A 22970-nucleotide genomic window follows, 5' to 3' on the forward strand; every position below is an offset into this window, starting at 1 on the left:
GGTGTAGCTGGGACATCATTGGCTGGTGTGGGCAAGTTGGGCCAAAGGGCCTGTTTCCACACTGCAACACTCTATGAGATATTGATCAGTGCCTCTGAATATAAATTTTGAGGTTGGTATGCTAAAATGCAAAACCATAAAAGATATCTTACCTGCCAGCAGGTGAGAGGAGATTTGCGCTCCAGAATATATTGGGTTAAAGGTGAAGGTTCCAACTCATATTTATCAAAAGGCAGTTTATCAATAACCATTGGGTCACAATCAGCACAAGAAAATTTCACCACTGGATGGGCACTACGAGGTGGCTGAATTAAAAGATAAAACATTCAGAAAGAATTGAGTTACCTGTAATGAAAATGTTAATTGCAAACCCATGATCTCAAGTTGCAATCATCAGTAAGCCAAGGCATCCCCAAATCTGGGTGTACATATTATGCTTTTTAAATGTTAAGAGACAGGACGAAAAGAACACAACTGCATAATATTTATATGCAATGCATATTTCTTTGGGAATTCTTTTCTTGAATATCATAAAATAATTAATGAACCATTGGAAATGCTGTGGTGAATTACAAGAGTAATGCACAGCAAGCTTAGCATAACTGAATGCTGTTGTACAAAAAAATAACAAGACAAAAGAACATTTCCATCTACTATTTTAGGTAAATATGTATTCAAATACAGTAAACCCTCATTATAATCGACCATAGTGGGGGGAGGGGGGGGGGGATGATGTTTGTTTTTCCGATTGTCTAGTACAACCAAGGAAAGTATTATCATTGTATGAATTTGAAACAAAGAACGAAAGATGGTGGTTAATACACAAAAGGACACAAAGTGCTGGAGTAATTCAGCGGGTCAAGCAGCATTGCTGGAGAACAATGGAAAGGTGATGTCAAGGCCCTTCTTCAGACTGATTCAATCTGCTGAATTACTCCAGCACTTTGTGTCGGTTCACCTTAAAACTAGGTGCCGGTGCCACTGCTCGGCACTGCAACTCCTTCACCAGCTGCTGCCCTAATCGGTTGACACAGATGTTGTTGTGGCTCACGTTTGGGACAGCACTTTCTTCAGGCGACTCCAGGGGAGAATGAGGAAGGAGGTGACGTTAGGGGTTGGGGGAAGGGAGCCCCATGGAGACCAAGCATCTGCTGCCAGTCGGCTGAAGAAAGTGCTGTCGCCAGGGACTATAACATGAGCCTCAACAGCTGCGCCAACAGACCATGCACTGGGTGAAAGGCTCACTGGTGCATCTTACGAGTTGCGGAGGGCGTGGAAAATCGGGGCTCTAAGTGGCCGGGGAGACAATGGGAGCCGGAATTTGGTCAGCAGGTCCGTCCACTATAGCCAAACTCCGTTATAAAGGGGTCTGTTAAAGCTGGTTTACTGTATTTGAAATAAGTTACTAAATATGCAATATCTTTAAGGCAGACAAAAACAGAAGTGATTGGCAAAAACTTACTAGGGTTGGAGAGTTTTGGTCTGGCCAGAAGGATTCAGGGATGGGCCAATGTCCAACTGGAACACCAGTTTTGTGGTTGGGACGTACATAAATTAGTTTGTGACAATTATGCCAAGGTTGTGGTCCAAACGGAGGGGCGGATTTAGGACCATCAGTAACACCATCTAGAACAGATGAAGAATCACCTTTACCTCTCTGTTCAATAAGAAACAATAACTTGTTACAAATAACTTTTTATCTTCCTTCCACTATATATCATATCAGAAATCTATTAAAGTGTGTGTGTGTGTGTGTGTGTGTGTGTGTGTGTGTGTGTGTGTGTGTGTGTGTGTGTGTGTGTGTGTGTGTGTGTGTGTGTGTGTGTGTGTGTGTGTGTGTGTGAATGTGATTTTGCATGTGAAACGTATTTCCTCGAAAAACCAGAGATTTTTGCAATTTCTGTAGGGATTTAACTGGGGGGGGGGAGGGGGGGGGGGGGGTGGTTAGAGGGGAGGAGGGGGGGAGGTGGTTAGAGGGGGGGGAGGTGGTTAGAGGGGGGGGAGGTGGTTAGAGGGGGGGGGGGAGGTGGTTAGAGGGGGGGGGAGGTGGTTAGAGGGGGGGAGGTGGTTAGAGGGGGGGGAGGTGGTTAGAGGGGGGGAGGTTAGGGGGGGGAGGGGTTAGAGGGGGGGGAGGTGGTTAGAGGGGGGGGGGGTGGTTTAGAGGGAGGGGGTGGTTAGAGGGGGGGGGGAGGGGGGGGTGGGGAAGGGGGGAGACGGGGATGTGTACCGTACGCGGGGGGGACGGGTTTGTAGGACGCCCCTTAGATACGAGGATTTTGTTTGAACGATCTGTACTTCCCTGTACGCGCTATTAGCATTTTGGTTACTGTATTAATCAGTCAGCACCTAGTAACGTGTTTATTCATATATGTCACTTTAATTTAGATGTGTTTCACTTTTATTCCTACAAGGAAAGATGTAGATTGGTTACTAACCAATGTAGTGCTTTAATATAAGAAGCTCCACCTGCTAACTCACTATTCATGTTATCGCAACCCGGCATGTGTAATCAGCCTATGCTGCTGTACAGTAGAAGCAGCATGCTGTAATGTGTTACGTGTTATTCAATAAATACCGATGTACCTGATCTGTGAGTATGTGTGATTTACTCGACACAGAGGACATAGGTTTAAGGTGACGCGAGGGGGTAGATTTAATAGGAACCCAAGGATAAACTTGTTTTTTTTACACAAAGGGTGGTGGGTAAATGGAACAAGCTACCAGAGGAGGCAGTTGCGGCAGGTACTTTCAGAATGTTTACAAGGACAGATACATGGATAGGAAAAGCTGAGAAGGATATGGGCCAAATGCAGGCAGGACTCGTGCAGATGGGGCACATTGGGCCAAAGGGCCTGTTTGCAAGCTATATAACTATCTCACACCAAGGATCAACCAAAACAAAGGCATTTTGGAAGTCTTTGGTTGACAGTTGCCTTTTGTGAGTTAACAAATAATTCGCAAAAGCAAAGATAAACGTAGAAAATCTTTTTACTCCTGGTTAAAGTACTACTAACATTTAACACCCTTTCTGCTCACACTTTGTACCTATCCAGTAAATATTCGGTGGGCAGCACGACTTTCGTCAGCAGCGGTCTCTGCAGTCCGTCTGTATTTTTATTATTTTTGTCTCGTTTCTATGTAGTTTTTATTTTATTTTTTTGGCGGGGTATGTGTGTGGGGGGTGTGGGTGGGGTAACTTTAAAATCTGTCCCCTGCACGGGAGGCACGACCTTTTCTTGTCGGGTCACCGTTGTCGTTGGGGCTGCAACGTGTGGCCTCCAACAGGAACGACCTGGGGCTCCAGTTGCGGAGCTGCGATCCTACTAACCGTCGCGAAGCTGGCCGAGTCCGGAGTGGGTGAAGCTGTGGTGGAGCGCTGCTGTGACCCGACCCCCGGAGATTCGGAGGCTACAACCGCGGGTCTGGCGGACGGCAACACCGGAAGCCCGCGGGTCCCTGGTGGGAGACCGCTTTTCGGGGCTTCCTCAGCGGCGACTTCTCCCACCCGAGTTGCGGGGTTGAAGAGCACCTGGAGCGGGTACTTACCATCGCCCTGCGCGGCTTGGAATGGCCACGGGACTTTGCGAGCGCCCGCCGGGGCTCTATCAACCAAACCCGGTGCGCGATCTTGCATCACCCGGCGTGGCTCTAATGGCCGCGGGACAATCACCATCGCCCGCCGGGGGCTTTGAATTTGACTCTGACATCGGGGGGGGGGGGGGGGGGGGGGGGGGGGGGGGGGGGGGGGGGGGGGGGGGGGGCAGTGGAGAGATACGATTTTTTTTGCCTACCATCACAGCGATGTGATGGATGTATGTGGAAATTGTGTTGTGTCTCGGGTCTTTTTTTCGTTTTGTAATGTATGGCTGCAGAGACGTCATTTCGTTTGGACCTCAACGGGGTCCAAATGACAAATAAATTGTATTGTATTGTATTGTATTGTAAATTTCTTACTCAATTCCCTTATCAAAAATATCTGATAGGGTTTGGATCACCAAATTTAAAATAAAAATACCCCATAACATCAAACTAACTTACAAAGCTTCAAGTATTTTCACCAGTTTTGTGATTAAGAATGTAATTCAAAGCTTGTAGGCGGAAGTAAGAATGCAGCCTTTTAACTCGGTATGGCTTCAATAAAATGTTAAAAAATCCTCCTGTGGAATTTTGGTAGTAATTTGGTCAAATCAAAAACATGAAGGATCTAAATATAGCAATTGTTCCTCTCCATTCAAAATGCAAGTATCAGAATTGAAGTTTAATGGATCAATACTTTGTTGATGTATATAAATAGTATACATTTCAGACTACTAATGAAGTCCAATATCAACGTTAAGATGAGGGTGGTAGGATTACTAGCAAACCTATGTTGAATGTGAGCTCTTTATGGACTTTCAGAAATAATATTAAAATTGTTCATACTGAGCACACAGTTCTCATGGAGTAAATATTAAGTGAACAGCTTTTTTAAGTTTGCTTTTTTTCCTATTTATACTCCTGAAAAGCAGATAAAAGATGCCCAAATAAAATGTACTCATAATTTACAGTGCCCTCCATAATGTTTGGGACAAAGATCCATCATTTATTTATTTGCATCTGTACGCCACAATTTGAGATTTGTAATAGGAAAAAAAAAAGAAAGAAAAAAAAAATCACATGCGGTTAAAGTATACATTGGCAGATTTTAATAAAGGCAATTTTTACACATTTTGGTTTCACCATGTAGAAATCACAGCAGTGTTTATACATAGTCTCCCCATTTCAGGGCACCATAATGTTTGGGAAACAGCAATGTCACGTAAATGAAAGTAGTCATGTTTAGTATTTGTCGCATATCCTTTGCATGCAATGGCTGCTTGATGTCTGCGATTCATGGATATCACCAGTTGCTGGGTGTCTTCTCTGGTGATGCTCTGCCAGGCCTGTATTGCAACCATCTTTAGCTTATGCATATAAAAGACATGCTCAATTGGGTTCAGATCGGGTGATTGACTTGGCCACTCAAGAATTGACCATTTTTTTGCTTTGAAAAACTCCTTTGTTGCTTTAGCAGTATGTTTGGGATCAATGTCTTGCTGTAGAATGAACCGCCGGCCAATGAGTTGAGGCATTTATTTGAACTTGAGTAGATAGGATGTGTTTATACACTTCAGAATTCATTATGCTACTACCATCAGCAGTTGTATCATCAATGAAGATAGGTGAGCCAGTACCTTCAGCAGCCATACATGCCCAGGCCATAACACCCCCACCACAGTGTTTCACAGATGAGGTGGTATGCTTTGGATCTTGGGCAGTTCCTTCTCTCCTCTATACTTTGCTTTTGCCATCACTCTGATATGATAATCTTCGCCTCATCTGTCCACAAGACCTTTTTCCAGAACTGTGGTTGCTCTTTTAAGTACTTCTTGGCAAACTATAACGTGCCCATCCTATTTTTGCAGCTAACCAGTGGTTTGCATTTTGCAGAGTAGCCTCTGTATTTCTGTTCATGATGTTTTCTGTGGACAGTGGTCGTTGACAAATCCACACCTGACTCCTGAAGAGTGTTTCTGATCTGTCGGACAGGTGTTTGGGGATTTTACTTTATTATAGACAAAATTCGTCTGTCATCAGCTGCAGAGCACTTCTTTGGCCTGCCAGTCCCTTTGCGATTAGTAAGCTCACCTGTGCTCTCTTTCTTCTTAATGATGTTCCAAACAGTTGATTTTGGTAAGCCTGAGGTTTGGCTGATGTCTCCAACAGTTCAATTCTTGTTTCTCAGTCTCATAATGGTTTATTTGACTTTCATTGGCACCATTTTGGTCCTCATGTTAATGAACAGCAATAAAAGTTTTCAAAGGTGATGAAAAGACTGGAGGAAAGACTAGGTGCTCAGAACTCACTTATATCTGCATTAAGGAGGCATTTAAACACAAATTGCTCACTGTGATGGAAGGCGGAAAAAAGTTCAATCTCTTCCCTTCTTTGTTCTCCCACATCTCCGGCAAGGTAAGAGATTGAAAAAAAGTTTTCCCGATCTTGTAACTGGGATTGGATATTATACCATCATAGCTCTAATATACATTTATAACATCATAGAACAAACTTCATTTTCAGTAACCTGTGTGGATACACAGAATCAGTAGCCAGATGGTCAGAACCCGGCAAAGCTTCAACATTTTCTGGGCACCAAAGTTCATACATTTCATCCTAATTAATGTATGATTCTAATTAATGTATAATAGGATAGGTAAAATAAAAGTTATTCTTGCAAGTACAGGACAAGGAGATATAACAGAATTAGAGGGTGCTATCAGAAGACCCTTTACAACGACGATAATTGAAATTTAGTATTCTATTGTCCAATCTCCCACCACCAAACAGGTTGTAACTTCAACAAATTTATGATTTCAAACCAAAAAGGATAGATTTTGTTCGGCAAACATTTCAAGGACTTAAGTATTAAAACAAGTTGATACTAATTATGAGCAAACAAGGTGAGAACTTGATCTGATTCCTTGTTCCTTTGTTTCATTACAAATACCCAGTCTCCTTGAGTGGCATCCGAACCACACTGAAATTTTAAGCCTGGCCCCAAAAACATCACTATTCAAATGCTTTTCATCAAACTTGCACAAACAAACCACTAGATCATTTAACTTGGATAGTCAATGAACACTAGGGTACAACTTACCATCGCCCACAGGTGCTGGATCTGGACCAGTTTTTTCAAAGTTCAGCACCACTCCACTTTGTACTTTTTGCACAAGTGACTCCAGACACTGAAGCAGCATTCGTTGCGTGCACACACAGTATGAACGACCTACAGGCAGAAATAGAAAGTCAGCTATATTTGTGGAGACCAGACATAATCGGCAAATAAATGCTTTCAGTTTTTTTTTTGGCTATTTTTCCACTAGTGAACACAGCTGTCATCCCTTACAATAGGGTCTGATTTTTTTTAGAAAACAGAAAAAATACATGAAACGTCAAAGGTTCCGCAAGGAGATTGCTCATATCATACTCAGTTGAGATAAAATGCTGATATATCCAATACATCAAAAGCTCAAAAATTTTAAGGATACGCTGTTTATCAAAGATATTACCACGCAAGTTCCTTTTCTTAATTAAGTGGGTGAAATAAAGGATCAACCCTCTGCACAGTTACTGCATGAGATAGCAAAGCACGAAACTAGGGACAGAGGAGAAAGCCTTAAAAGAGGAAAACAATGAGTAATACTTGATTCCTGCCTTTCATCAATTCGGCCTGTTGGTCAGTATGTGCAGTCCAGTCCACCTCCACATTTCTTCACAAAGCACTAAGTAAACTGTACAATTTACTATACTGTAAATTTACTGTACAATTATAGTCACTTGTGTTACACATGTTTAAAACTGTCAAATGTGTTCATGTACCTTCACACCCAGCTCTGGTAGAAAGTCATTAACTTAAAATGGTAACAGTCTCTCCATAAATGATGGAGCAATTTCCAGCAATTTATTTCCATTTTCCAGCATCTGAAAATTAACCACACCATTGGGGTCAAGTGTGTTGGACAAACTTTAGTCTACACAGTCCTTTTTTACTAACACCTGGCACACTGCACAAATATTAGGTCATTAAACATGGAATATAGACAGGTTTTGTGATGTTATGCTCTTAATAATTCAGTTTGCTACAACTGCAACTGAATATGTGGAAGGACTCCTAACCTAATAAGTGCATTATGACAAATACATTTTTTTGTTCTGAGCAAATACAAACTGCAAAGTTGAGATTGCTCCTCTGATTAATGGTAGCAAACCAACCATGCTTCATATGATAAGAAGTTATCAGAAACAAGGCTCACATTTAATTGCCTTCTGAAGTGTCTTAGGGTCAAGTTTCTCAGTTGCATCAAGGAACCATTAATCATTTGGAGGTATCTATTAATTGCAGTGGTTCGAACAATAGACAATAGGTGCAGGAGCAGGCCATTCGGTCCTTCGAGCCAGCACCGCTATTCAATGTGATCATGGCTGTTCATCCTCAATCAGTACCCCGTTCCTGCCTTCTCCCCATATCCCCCGACTCCACTATCTTTAAGAGCCCTATCTAGCTCTCTCTTGAAAGTATCCAGAGAACCGGCCTCCACCGCCCTCTGAGGCAGAGAATTCCACAGACTCACAACTCTCTGTGAGAAAAAGTGTTTCCTCGTCTCCGTTCTAAATGGCTTACCCCTTATTCTTAAACTGTGGCCCCTGGTTCTGGACTCCTCCAACATCGGTAACATGTTTTCTGCCTCTAGCGTGCCCAAACCCTTAACAATCTTATATGTTTCAATAAGATATCCTCTCATCCTTCTAAACTCTAGTGTACAAGCCCAGCCACTCCATATGGCAGTCCCTCCATCCCGGGAATTAACCTTGTAAACCTACGCTGCACTCCCTCAATAGCAAGAATGTCCTTCCTCAAATTAGGGGACCAAAACTGCACACAATACTCCAGGTGTTGTCTCACTAGGGCCCTGTACAACTGCAGAAGGACCTCTTTGCTCCTATATTCTTTTTGTTATAAAGGCCAACATGCTATTCACTTTCTTCACTGCCTGCTGTACCTGCATGTTCACTTTCATAGACTGATGTACAAGGATCCCCAGATCCCATTGTACTTCCCCTTTTCCCAACTTGACGCCATTTAGATAGTAATCTGCCTTCCTGTTTTTGATACCGAAGTGGATAACCTCACATTTATCCACATTAAACTTCATCTGCCATGCATCTGCCCACTCCCCCAAGTCACCCTGCATTCTCATAGCATCCTCCCCACAGTTCACACTGCCACCCAGCTTTGTGTCAACTGCAAATTTGCTAATGTTATTTTGAATCCCTTCATCCAAATCATTGATGTATATTGTAAATAGCTGTGGTCCCAGCACCAAGCCTTGAGGTACCCCACTAGTCACTGTCTGCCATTCAGAAAGGGACCCGTAAATCCCTACTCTTCCATTCCATATTCAAAGATGGGCAACATGCTGCCTTTGCTTGGAACAATAAAACCTCATGAACATTTTAAGTTTTTCCATAACAAGCTTTAGGAATATTCTGTCATTATTGCTGACAGGATATTTAAGTGATCTATTATTAATAATAAAGAACTCGACATCATCTGGCCAAGTGATGATGCAGTTCAAGTAACTTGTTTTGATCAGTACAATAATATGCTCCAAGTAACTGGAGACCATTCTAAGACTAGAAGATGCAAAAGGAAGACATTTCCCCGAGGACTTTTACAATCCTAACACAAGACATGACCAATTAGTTGAAAGAATGAATAGAAGCACTGTAAAGTTTTTAAGAAAAATTAGGAAAGCCAAAGCCACATCTTTTATATTTTCACAAAAGAACTTGCATTTCGATGTTCTTTCCACAGTATTAGCAACAGTAGTTACTACTGTATTGGTGGAAGTGTATGAGCCATTTGCTAATTCTTCCCTCTGCTTTTTTAACCAACTCTCACTATGCCAGTATATTCCATTTCCATTTGGTTTATGCTTTTGATGAACCTGTGGGACATTATTGAAAGCCTTTCAAAATCTAAATAGAGCACAGCTACTGGTCCCCTTTATTTATTCTGCTGGCATTATCCTCAAAGAACTCCAGTACTTTAATCAAACACAAGTTTCATGCCACAGGTGAATGGTGATCCTGCTCAATCCTTGTATACTTTACCGTTTTATATCCTTCATTATATAGTGCAGCAATTTCTGAAAGTTCCTTATTCTGGACCCTACATTTGTCTAAACCAATAACGCATTACATAGAGCAAGGGACCAGCAAGTGAACCTTGTAGTGGCTGAATAGTAATAACCTTCCAGTCACAAAAACACCTAGTAACCATTATACTCTGCTGCCCGACGATGAACAAACATTTAATCCAATTTGCTGCTCTCCCTTGGATTCCATGGCCTTTATGACCAGCTTGCCTTGAAGCCGCACGTAAAAGCCTTGCTAAAATCCAAATTCAATCCGTACACAAAATTCACTGTTCACATTAACCCTCTGACCTTTACTCAGAAAACATTAATCAGATTTTCAGACACGAGTCAAGAGTATTTTATTGTCATATGTCCCAGATAGAACAATGAAATTCTTACTTGCTGCATGACCTATCTTTTAAAAAACTACACTGAATTATCTCTTTAATCCATACCTTTCTACCAAATGGTTTATGGTGTTTCTGAGAATGGATTTAAGATTTCCCCTTCTGCTTAGTTTATCCCCATTCAATAGTAAATATTCCTCCTCCTTAACTGTAACAACTGCACTATTCCCCTCCTCTTTGAAGAAAACTATAAATTATTTATTCAGAAATTGGCCTCTATATCCCTCATCTCTATGTACATCATTCTCAGTGCCTCATAAACAGCATTCTTTCCTTATCCATGTTCTTTAAATGCTTAAAACACCCATGGTTTCTCGATCTTACTTGCAGTCTAACACACCATTTAGGACAGCATCCTTCACACTGCAATTAGCTGGACCAGCTATAATTTAGTTTATTCTTTTTTTTTGTAGAATATCAAAAGTACACATATAAATTTATGCATATCCAAACTATGTATTTCTTCAACTTGATTACATTTCATTTTGCAGTTCATAACGTATACAGGTCTTGCTGCAATTCTGTCCTGCATCCAATACAAGCCAACGCCATGCATTATGCGAACTGACATAAATGTCATTGTACAAAATGACAAGTGCACAAAGTACATGAAGATTTGAATAATATGTAAGGGTGCAGTAATTCTGTCATGACTAATTATAGGAAAGCAAATTGAATTTAAACAGTTTATTTTGAAGGGCGAGATAGTCCATTCAAACTTTAATTGGACAATAATCTCACCTCCTGTAACTTCACACATGGGTGTGATGGCAGATTCATCAGATGGCACACTGCCCAATTGCTCTGTTTCAAGGGGCATCAATCCAGGAAGACGCAAGACTAGGGCAAACAATCGCTGATCCCAACGAAATGGCTCTTTAGTTAATTCACTCCCTGGCAAGGGGGAATTTAATGGTAGGTGGAGCTGGAATTGTGAAAAGAAATAGCTCAATTAATATTTTATTCAAGTGCAACTACAAATTTAATTGTATATCCTTGTTTTTAATAACACGCAAGGATAAAGGCGAAAGAAGAAGTGTGTACAATTGTTGTCCATGGCAAAAGATTTCAAACTATAGTTTGAATCAAATCAAAGTTGGGTGCTTCCTGTTAAGTGTTGAACCATAAAGCCTGTCAGACACTGACAACCAGAGTGACAAAGAAAGGGCTTCAGCATCCAAGCTTCAGGGGCAGGAGGAGGCAGAATCAATTTGGAGTACAAATTTACAACCAATAATTTATTACCAGCTATTTTTTTTTTTTAAATCCCTTTTCAATAGTCGAACGCTCTGCCAACATATATAAAATAGCATTGTTGCATTTACATTGAAAGGGTTTTTAGTCTTCACAACATCCAATACATCCAATATGGTAATGTGTAGCTTTGTACACCAGTTGGTGTGATGACTCTCAATCTTATTGTTGGAACATTCTAGAATTCTTAACACTGGATGATAAATCTATCCTGCAATAGACCAAGTAATTAACCAACCATCACCTATATGACTTTGTAAACAAATATACCCAAACAAATCTGTCCAACATTAGGCAGATCAATGACTCAATCTCAGTGCCACTAAATTTCACTGTGGTATTGCCATTTTTTAAAAATTTGCTATAAAGCTGAGCAGTCTTAAAATTGATAAAGGAATACTGCAGTTAAAACCAAAGAGTAGGTGTTTATTTTCAAAATTCAATTTTGCAGCTCTAATAGGACCATATGGTGCTGCATGTGAATTACAATAACATTTCACAAACTGAAGGCATTAGAGAAAACTATGAAACATTTTTAACCTTTTCCACAGATGAAGATACAATTGAGAAATGCTATGCATCGTGCATTGCCCAGTTACCTATGGCATGAAAGACTATTCATCTAGCCCATAACACAAGTGCACAGTTATTGAAAGGAATAACTCCCACTATGAGAAGGATAACATATTGACAATACTCCCCAATCTAAGAATAACACCATAACTACCTGATTCAAATTTCAAATGACTATAACTTATTTTTTTCTCTAATTTATTAGAGCAAATGATTCCTTTTGAAGAGAATTGTGAGTTGCACTGGGCTACTTCTGAGCAACCTAAAATGTCCTCATATCCAACCCTCCAAAATAAGCAGAGTAAGGAGCATAGTGAACTTTTAGACCAGCTTACTTCTGCAGTACATTGAACAACTATTCAGAATGGGCTAATTTGGTTGAAGGCAGAGTAGGTTAGCTGCACAAAGAAACTGTTTGAACCATTTCAGCATTCTGGTATGAGTCAATAGCACGTGCCAATCCACAGAACTCTGCTCTTCAATGGAACAAGTCAGAGGAGATGCAAGAACTTTGCAAATGTGTTGTGAATCATTTGCAGCACTAACAAGTAAAACCCATGTCCAATCCTCACCAAGAGGAAACAGTGGAACACATTGATTAAACTAAGACAGGAAAATTCTCAGACGAGTTCATCTGTTTAAAGGAAGCAGGGATGTTTCCACTGAAAGACCATTTTCCCTGAATTGTTTCCACTGAATTGCCAGGCTTGCAATTTAACGACATGTCAGGGTACATGATTATGCACAAATCCACCATGCTCTCTGAAGGATGTATCTAACATCCTTAGTTTAAAATTTGAAGATCATACCAACCAAGAACATACATGGGTATAATTAAACCTTACCCTTTATAGGGCAGAATGATGGTATAATACTGGATTTGAGGTTTTTAGCCACCTATTATAACCAAAATGATGCACTACAGTTTGAAACCTAATGTTCAATATCCTTTTTCTATTTTATTTCTTTAGAAATGGGCATTGAAATATAGCAGGCTATGTGTGGCCATGGCACAAGGCAGATGGAACATAATATAGTGCTCTTTCAGGAGAGCAAGCATATGATGCCACTACTTCAGACACAACAGCAGCCATGAATGTGGATGCCTCGTTACACATCCAATACATGCATACAATTATCTCCCCGGGTTGTCAGGATCACCAATCTCTTGAGCATAGTTGCCTTGCAAGATATGTAGTCTTCCTAATGGTACAGGATAATTACACAGAAAGGGTTATGCATTTGGGAGGCCCATCGACCCAAATGTATTAGCTGCCGGCTAACTGAGTCAATTAGAACTTACTACAATCTCACTAACCATGCCATTTTCCTGACTCCCAAGAGTCAACTACGTCCCCCACTATTCACCACATACCCCAAATTCCATGACAAAACAAGTAAATAAATATTGGATGCATCAACTGAAATGGATCCAAAATAGTCAATTTCATTCCACTGATCCATCGTGTCCTTTTCCAATACCTTGATTAATAATGTAATAATCACATGACCCTTAAGGAGTCTTTGGTCTTTCAGACTTTCTCAAGTTTGCAAGATCTGCTCCTCATTCACACTTATACCTTCCTCTCAGCCTTCATGTCGTACTGCTGCGTGCATGAAATAATCAGATAATTATCTTATGCTTTTGATCACAATAAACATTTCTTCATTACTTCAAAATACCAGCATCCATTTGAAACTTGCCTTTAACAATTAAGCAACAACTGTCAAATGTATTTCTAGTCTTCAAGATTAAAAAAAAAAAACTTTTTAAACCATGATGAATAACACATAGAATGAGGGAAAATTAAGTTAATTATCCTGTTCATTGAATCATTGGGTAGCACGGTGGAGTAATGGTAGAGCTACTGTCTTACAGTGCCAGAGATCTGGGTTTGTTCCCGATGTTGGGGGAGTCCAGAACCAGGGGCCACAGTTTAAGAATAAGGGGTAGGCCACTTAGAACAGAGTTGAGGAAAAACGTTTTCACCCAGAGTTGTGAATCTGTGGAATTCTCTGCCTCAGAAGGCAGTGGAGGTCAATTCTCTGTATGCTTTCAAGAGAGAGTTAGATAGAGCTCTTAAAGATAGCGCAGTCAAAGGATATGGGGAGAAGGCATGAACGGGGTGCTGATTGTGGATGATTAGCCATGATCACATTGAATGGCGGTGTTAGCACAAAGGGCCGAATGGCCTACTCCTGCACCTAATGTCTATTGATTATGGGTGCTGGTCTGTACAGCGTTTGTGCATTTTTCCCGTGACCTGCTTGGGTTTTCTCCGAGATCTTCGATTTCCTCCCACACTTCAAAGACTGACAGGTTTTAAGGTCAATTGGCTAGGTATAAAAATGTAAATTAGCCGTAGTTTGTGTGTTGGATAGTGTTAGTGTGCAGGGTTCACTGGTTGGTGTGGACTCGGTGGGCCGAAGGGCCTGCTTCCACGCTGTATCTCTAAATAATCTTAAATTACACTCAAGGGACAAGAATAAAGCTCATGAAAAGAAAATCTATTAACAAAAATTGGTATGATCATTAATAAAAAGACCATAATTTACCTCCTCCTGTACGCCACCATTGTTTGTTAATTTATTCCCATCAGTGATTGTGATGATGATTGATGGCTCAAGAAAGAAAGGATTCCTTCCCTGAAAAACAAATTAATTTTATTTTGTAAGTCTGTGCTGTTGTTAATGTTCCTATCTGCATCATAGCTGATACCGAGCGCACGCTGAGCTGGAAGAAACCGATAAAAAGTGAATATTTTTTTTTTTTTTCGTAAAGGTTGGTCAACAAGGTGAGAAAAATTCCTTGAAATGGTACTTAGTATTTTTAATAAATCATGCAATAAGCTTTATGCATATGTTTTGAAGTTTTGTTCCCATTTCGTACCAAGGTCCCGCCCTCCTGGATATTGGATACAGCACTTGCTGACATGACTCGCCTTCACACTAGATGACATGCCAGAGGAATTTGGATCAGAACGTATTGACCTATGACCTTCATCAAAAGCACTTTAGGTACTGAATCAAGCATAATTCAAAGTGTTCCTCCAGTATTAACATTTTATCAGTCACATCATTTTAATGAATTACAATTATCAAAGCTGGCAGCCGAGAGCACCCAAGCATTCATGTGGTGATATCCACTTCACAGATGCCTTGCTGTGACTCAGGATAACCTGTTATGGGGTTTAATTGGCCTGTTCATGGTGTAGCTGGAAACCTAAGCAGATGTACCTCCACTCTTCCACACCATCCCCCACATCATTGTTTTTGACCTCTCCATCTCCCACAGCTGAGGAGAGAACCCTTTAGTAGTACTTATTCTTCTCATTAATCAACACATGCATGACACAGCAGCCATCTGTTTAATTGAAATCAGATTTATAATACTTATGGGTGATATCCAATAAGAAACTGTAGCACATAATCAACTCACCAAAAAATATTTTTGAGCATGTGACAAGTAAAATGGAAGGAGAGCCAGTGGATGTAGTGTATCTGGACTTTCAGAAAACCTTTGATAAGGTCCCACACAGGAGATTAGTGGGCAAAATTAGAGCGCATGGTATTGGGGGTAGGGCACTGACATGGATAGAGAATTGGTTGGCGGACAGGAAACAAAGAGTAGGAAGAAACAGGTCCCTATCAGAATGGCAGGGAGAGGCGAGTGGAGTGCCGCAAGGCTCGGTGTTGGGGCCACATCTATTTCCAATATATATTAATGATTTAGATGATGGGATTAAAAGTAACACTAGCAAATTTGCAGATAATAATAATGATGGATGGGATCTATATAGCGCCTTTCTAGATACTCAAGGCGCTTTACATCGCATTATTCATTCACTCCTCAGTCACACTCGGTGGTGGTGAGCTACTTCTGTAGCCACAGTTGCCCTGGGGCAGACTGACGGAAGCGTGGCTGCTAATCTGCGCCTACGGCCCCTCCGACCACCACCAATCACTCACACACATTCACACGCAGGCAAGGGTGGGTGAAGTGTCTTGCCCAAGGACACAACGACAGTATGCACTCCAAGCGGGATTCGAACCGGTTACCTTCCGGTCACCAGCCGAACACTTAGCCCATTGCGCCACCTGATACAAAGCTGGGTGGCAGTGTGAACTGCGAAGAGGAGGCTAGGAGGTTGCATGGTGACTTGGACAGATTGAGTGAGTGGGCAGATGCAGTATAATGTAGATAAATGTGAGGTTATCCACTTTGGCGGCAAGAACAAGGAGGCAATTATCTCAATGGTGTCAGATTAGGAGAAAGGGAAGTGAAAAAGGTAACTGAAAGTAAACATGCAGGTACAGCAGGTAGTGAAGAAAGCTAATAGCATGTTGGCCTTCATAACAAGAGGATTTGAGTATTGGAGTAAAGAGATCCTTCTGCAGCTGTACAGGGCCCCGATGAGACCACATCTGGAATATTGTGTGCAGTTTTGGTCTCCTAATTTGCGAAAGGACATCCTTGCTATTGAGGCAGTACAGCGTAGGTTCATGAGGTTAATCCCTGGGATGGTGGAACTGTCATATGAGGAAAGATGGGCAAGCGTATTCACTGGAATTTAATGAGAGGATATCTTATAGAAACATATAAAACTAGATGCAGGAAAAATGTTCCCAATGATGGGGGAGTGCAGAACCAGGGGCCACAGTCTAAGAATAAAGGAGAGGCCATTTAAAACTGAGATGAGAAAAAACTTTTTCATCCAGAGAGTTGCGAATTTGTGGAATTCTCTGCCACAGAAGGCAGTAGTGGCCAATTCACTGGATGAATTTAAAAGAGAGATAGATGGAGCTCTGGGGGCTGGCGGAATCAAGAGATATGGGGAGAAAGCAGGCATGGGCTACTGATTGTGGAAAATAAAAAATATATAAATGATCAGCCATGATCACAATGAATGGCGATGCAGGCTCAAAGGGCCAAATGGACCCCTCCTGCACCTATTTTCAATGTTTTCTATGTTTTCTGAGTGAAATCCAACTTGGAAGCAGGAAATGGGTACAAACACTTCAGAGCATTGTGCACGTAAAATCTTAAATATATTTCATAAGCATGTTCCAGGGAATAAAGAGATCATGTTGACTGATGTTTGGAAAGAAATTCAAGAAAAATATTTCAGATTTTTTATTGGAGTGGAAATGGGTTTGCAGAAAGCTTGCTTAGAATGTCATAAACATACAGCAAAACCCAGAAGTGTCAAACTGGTAAATCCTGTACAGTACTTCCCCAGGCAAATAACACCTCATGTCAACTGTTCCGATTTAGGCATGTAACAACAGCAACAAAATGTTAACCTTTAGAGTGGGTGAAATGAGGATTTAATAACTAGGGAAAATCCAAATCCAAAACCCATCACGCTTAACATTTAACTTGGACACATTCCATCATGCCCGAACTATTGAATATTCAACACAGATGAAAGCAAAGTGATGAGCAGCAGACAAATTATTTAGCCCTGACCAAAAACAAACCTCAGTCCATTCAATCCAGGAATTGCCTGATGGCTTGTAATAGGGAACTCTTAACTGTTTACAAATTCTAGCAGTTACTAGACTAAGTGGGACCCGTTGGGTCCCAGCATCACACAGGAGGGCTGGTCAGACAACGCAATATTCCACCTCTCCACCAATTCTAATATTGGTGGCCAGGGGGGGGGGGGGGGGGGGGGGGGGGGGGGCTTTCTGGAGCGCTAGTATGGGTGTTGTGGGCTGAAGGGACTGGTTTCCAGAGGGCTAGTATGCAAATTGTGTGCCAAATGGATTCTTGGACTGGCGTCTCAGTCAATCAAGCCTGTTGTGCTGGCAACTCACTCACGGCTGGTAGTTGACTCACGGCTAATCCTTGAAATTCTATTTCAAGCAGGGTATAAGGCCACCAAATTCAAGTGCCGTTTCATACCATTTGAAGTAGGGTGCAAAGCCACTAAAGACAGCGAGTAGTGACCTCTCCCTCCTCCATTTTGCAGAGACTGAGTCACACCCACATTTCCGGGTTTTATAACCCCTCCCTTCCCCCCCACCGGAAAAGGTGTGGCTTTCATGGAGTGATTGACAGGAGAGAGATTCTCAATTTTTTTAAACTAATAACACTTTTATTTTTCATTGATGGGAAGAATTCTCTGCACCTGCTCAGCGGAGGTGGACTGAGTAAGATGGCCAAAAATCACAGCCGTAAGTGGTAGCGTTTTATCTAAAATCAATATACAGTGCAAACAGGGAGTAAGTGCATTTACAGTGGTGCCTTTTAACTTCAAGCCAAAGGACCCAAGCCACCATTTGAGTAAGTAGTGCCTTTCAACTTCATGCCACCATTTGCAGTAAGTAGTGCATTTCAACTTCAAGCCACCATTTGCAGTAAGTGGTGCCTTTCAACTTCAAGCCAATGCACCCACGCCCCCATTTGCAGTAAGTAATGCCTTTCAACTTCAAACCAAAGCTCTCAAGCCACCACTTGCAGTAAGTAGTGCCTTTCAACTTCATGCCACCATTTGCAGTAAGTAGTGCCTTTCAACTTCATGCTACCATTTGCAGTAAGTAATGCCTTTCAACTTAATGCCAAAGCACCCAAGCTACAATTTGCAGTAAGTAGTGCTTTTCAACTTCATGCCACCATTTGCAGTAAGTGGTGTCTTTCAACTTCAAGCCACACCCAAGCCACCATTTGCAGGAAGTAGTGCCTTTCAACTTCAAAGGAGGGCGGGCAGGGAGGGGCTTTCTGGAGTGCTAGTATGAACCATTTTAGAACCAATAGACATTTTTTTGCAATTTTTTTGCAAGCTTTAGAACCCATAGACCATTTTTGCAAGCTTTAGAACCAATAGACTTTTTTTGCAAGCTTTAGAACCAATAGACATTTTTTTGCACTTTAGAACCAATAGACATTTTTTGCAAGCTTTAGAACGAATAGACATTTTTTGCAAGCTTTAGAACCAATGGAGACACTTTTTGCAAGCTTTAGAACCAATAGACATTTTTTTGCAAGCTTTAGAACCAATAGACACTTTTTTGCAAGCTTTAGAACCAATAGACATTTTTTGCAAGCTTTAGAAACAATAGACATATTTTTGCCCGCTTTAGAACCAATAGACGCATTCTGCAAGCATTTTAGAACCACTAAGGGCACTTACATTTGAGTAGACATGTGTTCAGTGTTATTCACAGCTCAGAGAAACGTGACCCTCTGCCTTCCTCCAGCTTGCAGACACTGATTGAGGCACACCACTTCCTGGTTTTATAGTCCCTCCCCCCTGCCGCCAACGGGGGCAGCAGAGAGAATGGGGAGTTTTGTAAAAACATTAATATCTCTGTCATTTTTAATCGACGGGAAAATTCCTCGGCACACATGCGGCGGACGGGGGCTCTGAGCAAGGTGGCCAAAAATGACGGCCGTAGGTGGCGGCGTTCTCTCGGAAATCGCAGCACAGATGGCCAAAACCGGTCAAGAACAGACTTTTAGTAATATATAGATTATTGCCGAACTCCGACTCACCCAAGTAGGTCAAATATTCTGGAAAACAGCTTCAGAAGAATACACAGCCATCAAAAGGTTTCATAACCTAAGCTGCCAAACACTCGCTCATAACCAATGCAGCGAACTTGTGACCCATCAGCAGAATTTCATTCTGATGATCACTCATTCATGAATTTGGAAATGGACCAAGTTTATTTTGTACCCCTAGGTGAAAATGGCCTTTAAATCAACCCGAGAAATGTTAAATGCACACTAAAATTTGCCTTTGTGGCAGTATCAATTCTTACCATGATTAACAGGCTAAATAGCAACAAAAGATGGAGTAAATATCTATTCAAACAAATGGGAATTCTCTCTTTTAACCTTTTTAAGCACTTGGACTGGAGTGTAGACTAATGTTCTCTCTCACTTCTGTTATTTTGGCTGCAAAATGAAATTGGACCCATGATATCAGCTGCAGTTTAGCTGGTAGCACTTTCATCTTAAATCCCACTCCAGAGATCTGAACACAAAAATCTAGATTAAAGTGTGCTCAATGGCTGGAGCTGCTAACTTTGGAATGAAGTTAGTCCCCATCTGTCCTGTCAGCAAGATGCAAAATATCCCAAAGCACTATCATTACGAACGTTACATAAAATATTCAGTAGCCTAGCAAGTATTTATCCATCACTTCACATTAAAAAAAAGTGGCTAGAAATGTCATTGTTTGTAGGGATTTGCAGTTGTCAAAAAGGTTACCATTATAGTTACATAATTGAAGTGGCCATGTTTTCCGAGTACTTCCAATAACATATTCTTGCAATATTCAATTAAGTCTTGAAAGTTCAATTTGAAGAATAAATACAGTAAAAATTATGATCATCCAGCACCCAGTACATGACCAACGGAATTTCCCGACTATTAGGTATTCATAAGAGTATAATCCAATGCACTTATGTTTCACTTTAAAACAAATATATCATACTGTACTATAATAAACCTAGTGAGTTTAGTGAGAGTAGGAAATATACCAGCATCCTGGACCCCAACTCCAGCAATGCATCTTCCTGCCCCAGATCCCAACCTTGACAACAGTTGCACACCCAGCCTTGTCCAGACACTGACCCTACACCCCACTTGTACCATCTAATTCCGACTCACATTCTCGACCAATGTGCTAGGCAAATGCCAACCATTAGGATTTTAAACAATTCGATACTAAAATAGTCTGAGTTTTATTGAATCGGTAAACATGTTTTATTCGTATGGCTATATGGTGACCCCAAATTTCACTGTACCAATTGGTGCATGTGACAATAAATGTTTCTTGAATCCCCTTGAATCTTGAATGTAACATGCTGCAAGCATCAAAATATAAGAAAGTCCATTTGCTTTGCTAACATTACTTGAAAAAAATCAAGCCAAGAACGAAAACAAAAAATAAACTGGAATAACTCGCGACAAACAGTACATGTGAAGAGAAAGGGATGGTCGATGTTTCAGATCAAGGGTTCTATAACACACAAGTCTCTGTTACTACCGTTCCCCCTCTTCTCCCCCCCCCCCCCCCCCCCATTCCCCTCCCCACTTATCTGTTTTCCATTTAAGATACCAACCAGTCATAAGATCATTAGTCATCAGTGATAGGAGCAGAATTCGGCCATTCAGCCCATCGTCTACTCCGCCATTCAATCATGGCTGATCAATCTCTCCCTCCTAATTCCATTTGCCTGCCTACTCCACACAACCTCTGACACAGGTACTAATCAAGAATCTATCTCTGCCTTAAATATATCCACTGACTTTGCCTCCATGGCCTTCCGTGGCAAAGAATTCCACAGATTCACTACCCTCTGACTAAAGAGATTCCTCCTTATCTCCTTCCTAAAAGAACATCCATTAATTCTGAGGATATGACCTCTAGTTCCAGACTCTCCCACCAGTGAAAACATCCACTCTATCCAAGTCTAATCCCTCCCTCTCATTTCTACAGACAGGCTACCTTCCCTCTCCACTCCTGATGCAATATCTCAATTCAAAACGCTCTGCAAAAGCATAATACTGTAGAAGCTGGAAATCTTCAATAGATTAGGGAATATCAGCAAAACTAAAATGTTTCAGGTCAATAACCTTCTGTTAGAATTCATCTGGTTTATACAAAGAGGAGGCACAAAATTACTGGAGTAACTCAGTGGGTCAGGCAGCATCTCTTGAGAACATGGAAAGGTGACGTTCGGGTCAGGACCCTTCTTTAAGTCCAAAGAAGAGTCCCGGCCCAAAACATAACTGTTCCAACTTCTGCAGAGATGCTGGCTGGTCCGCTAAGTTACTCCAGTACTTTGTGTTTCTAAGATACACGACCTCCATCTCCGTCCACATTCGTGATCCCACATCATCCCACTAAAACAGAGAGCAGTGCTGAACTACCTCTTTGGTGACCCTCAGGTTATCCTTGATCGGCCTTTGCTGGCTTTACTTTGCACTAAACGTTATTCCCATATCATGCATCTATAAACTGTAAATGGATCGATTGTAACTATGTATTGTCTTTCCGCTGACTGGTTAGCACGCAACAAAAGCTTTTCACTGTACCTCGATACACGTGACAATAAACTAAACTGAACTGAAAAAGTTAACTGATCAGTGTTACCATCAGCTGGTTCCACTAACCAAATAATCTGCATGCTTGGATTGGAGCAATAAACTACAATATATAAGGATTGTGCATTGAAAAAGCAATAACTTTAAGGTAAAACCCCCCCATTGACATAAATTAATAGTTTGTGTATAATTTAAGATAACTTTTGCTCCAAACATCCACCCTACACCCTAGAAACTGTTCCTGTTGACTGTAAAGAATATTAATCTTCAGTTGTCTGATCCTCCGCTCAATTATTTTTGAAGTTCTCCCAGCAATTTAGATAAGGTCTCACTTAACAGCGAAGCGAAGAATTTTTCTGCCACTGTTATGACAAAAAAAAAGAATTGAAAAGCAGTGGATAGTTATGTTCCTTCACCAGAAGAACTATCCAGTGTCATGTTTATTGGTTAAGCAGTACCTGAACAGATGTAAAAGCTTAAATCTGAAAAACAAGGAAATCCAATCAGGAGAGAATGTTATATGTCATCCCACTCAATTATTCCACTGTTGGACCATTGGTGGTCTTGTTTTCGGATGAGCTCCAATGCAAATAACACAACGCAGGGCAGGGAAAATAATGTCACAATTAATGGAAGGATCAATTCAATAGCTTACGCTGAATGACAGTGTGATATGCCTTTCAAATGGTAGTTCCCCTGAAAGCAGCAAGTTTCTACAGTGCATAATACAAAGCAAGAATTTCCTGTTTTATTAAATGAATATAAAAATAGCAACTATGGTAGGTTGCAATAAAACAGTGAAATGGGTAGTCCTATGAAATATCGATAGATCAAACTAGTTTAGGCAAGTTCACTAGGAATCAATCAATGGCATAATCAGAAGCACCATGAGACCAAAGTTCAATGACATTTGGAAGAAATACATTTTTAAAAAAAAGCAAAAATGACAAAATAATG

The 22970-nt window shown here is 41.1% G+C and overlaps 1 protein-coding gene across 6 annotated transcripts in view; it reads right to left on the reverse strand.

Annotated features, from left to right (window-relative positions):
- LOC129702847 (integrator complex subunit 6-like) overlaps window positions 1-22970 on the reverse strand; it is an 85445-nt gene that overhangs the window by 39060 nt on the left and 23415 nt on the right. For 5 of the 6 annotated variants that reach the window (XR_008724452.1, XR_008724453.1, XM_055644875.1 and 2 more), the window contains 5 exons: window positions 14510-14599; window positions 10868-11051; window positions 6677-6805; window positions 1463-1626; window positions 153-305 (listed from right to left, as the gene is read on the reverse strand). Coding sequence is in view for 3 of the 6 variants with exons in the window: in XM_055644875.1 (XP_055500850.1) it covers window positions 153-305; window positions 1463-1626; window positions 6677-6805; window positions 10868-11051; window positions 14510-14599 (720 nt within the window). In the remaining 3 variants the exon portion in view is untranslated. Of the gene's footprint in view, window positions 1-152; window positions 306-1462; window positions 1627-6676; window positions 6806-7398; window positions 7501-10867; window positions 11052-14509; window positions 14600-22970 lie in introns of those variants that run through there. The other variant, XR_008724454.1, reaches the window with a different exon arrangement.

Source organism: Leucoraja erinacea, chromosome 13 (genome assembly GCF_028641065.1).
Source record: "Leucoraja erinacea ecotype New England chromosome 13, Leri_hhj_1, whole genome shotgun sequence".
NCBI lineage: Eukaryota > Metazoa > Chordata > Chondrichthyes > Rajiformes > Rajidae > Leucoraja > Leucoraja erinaceus.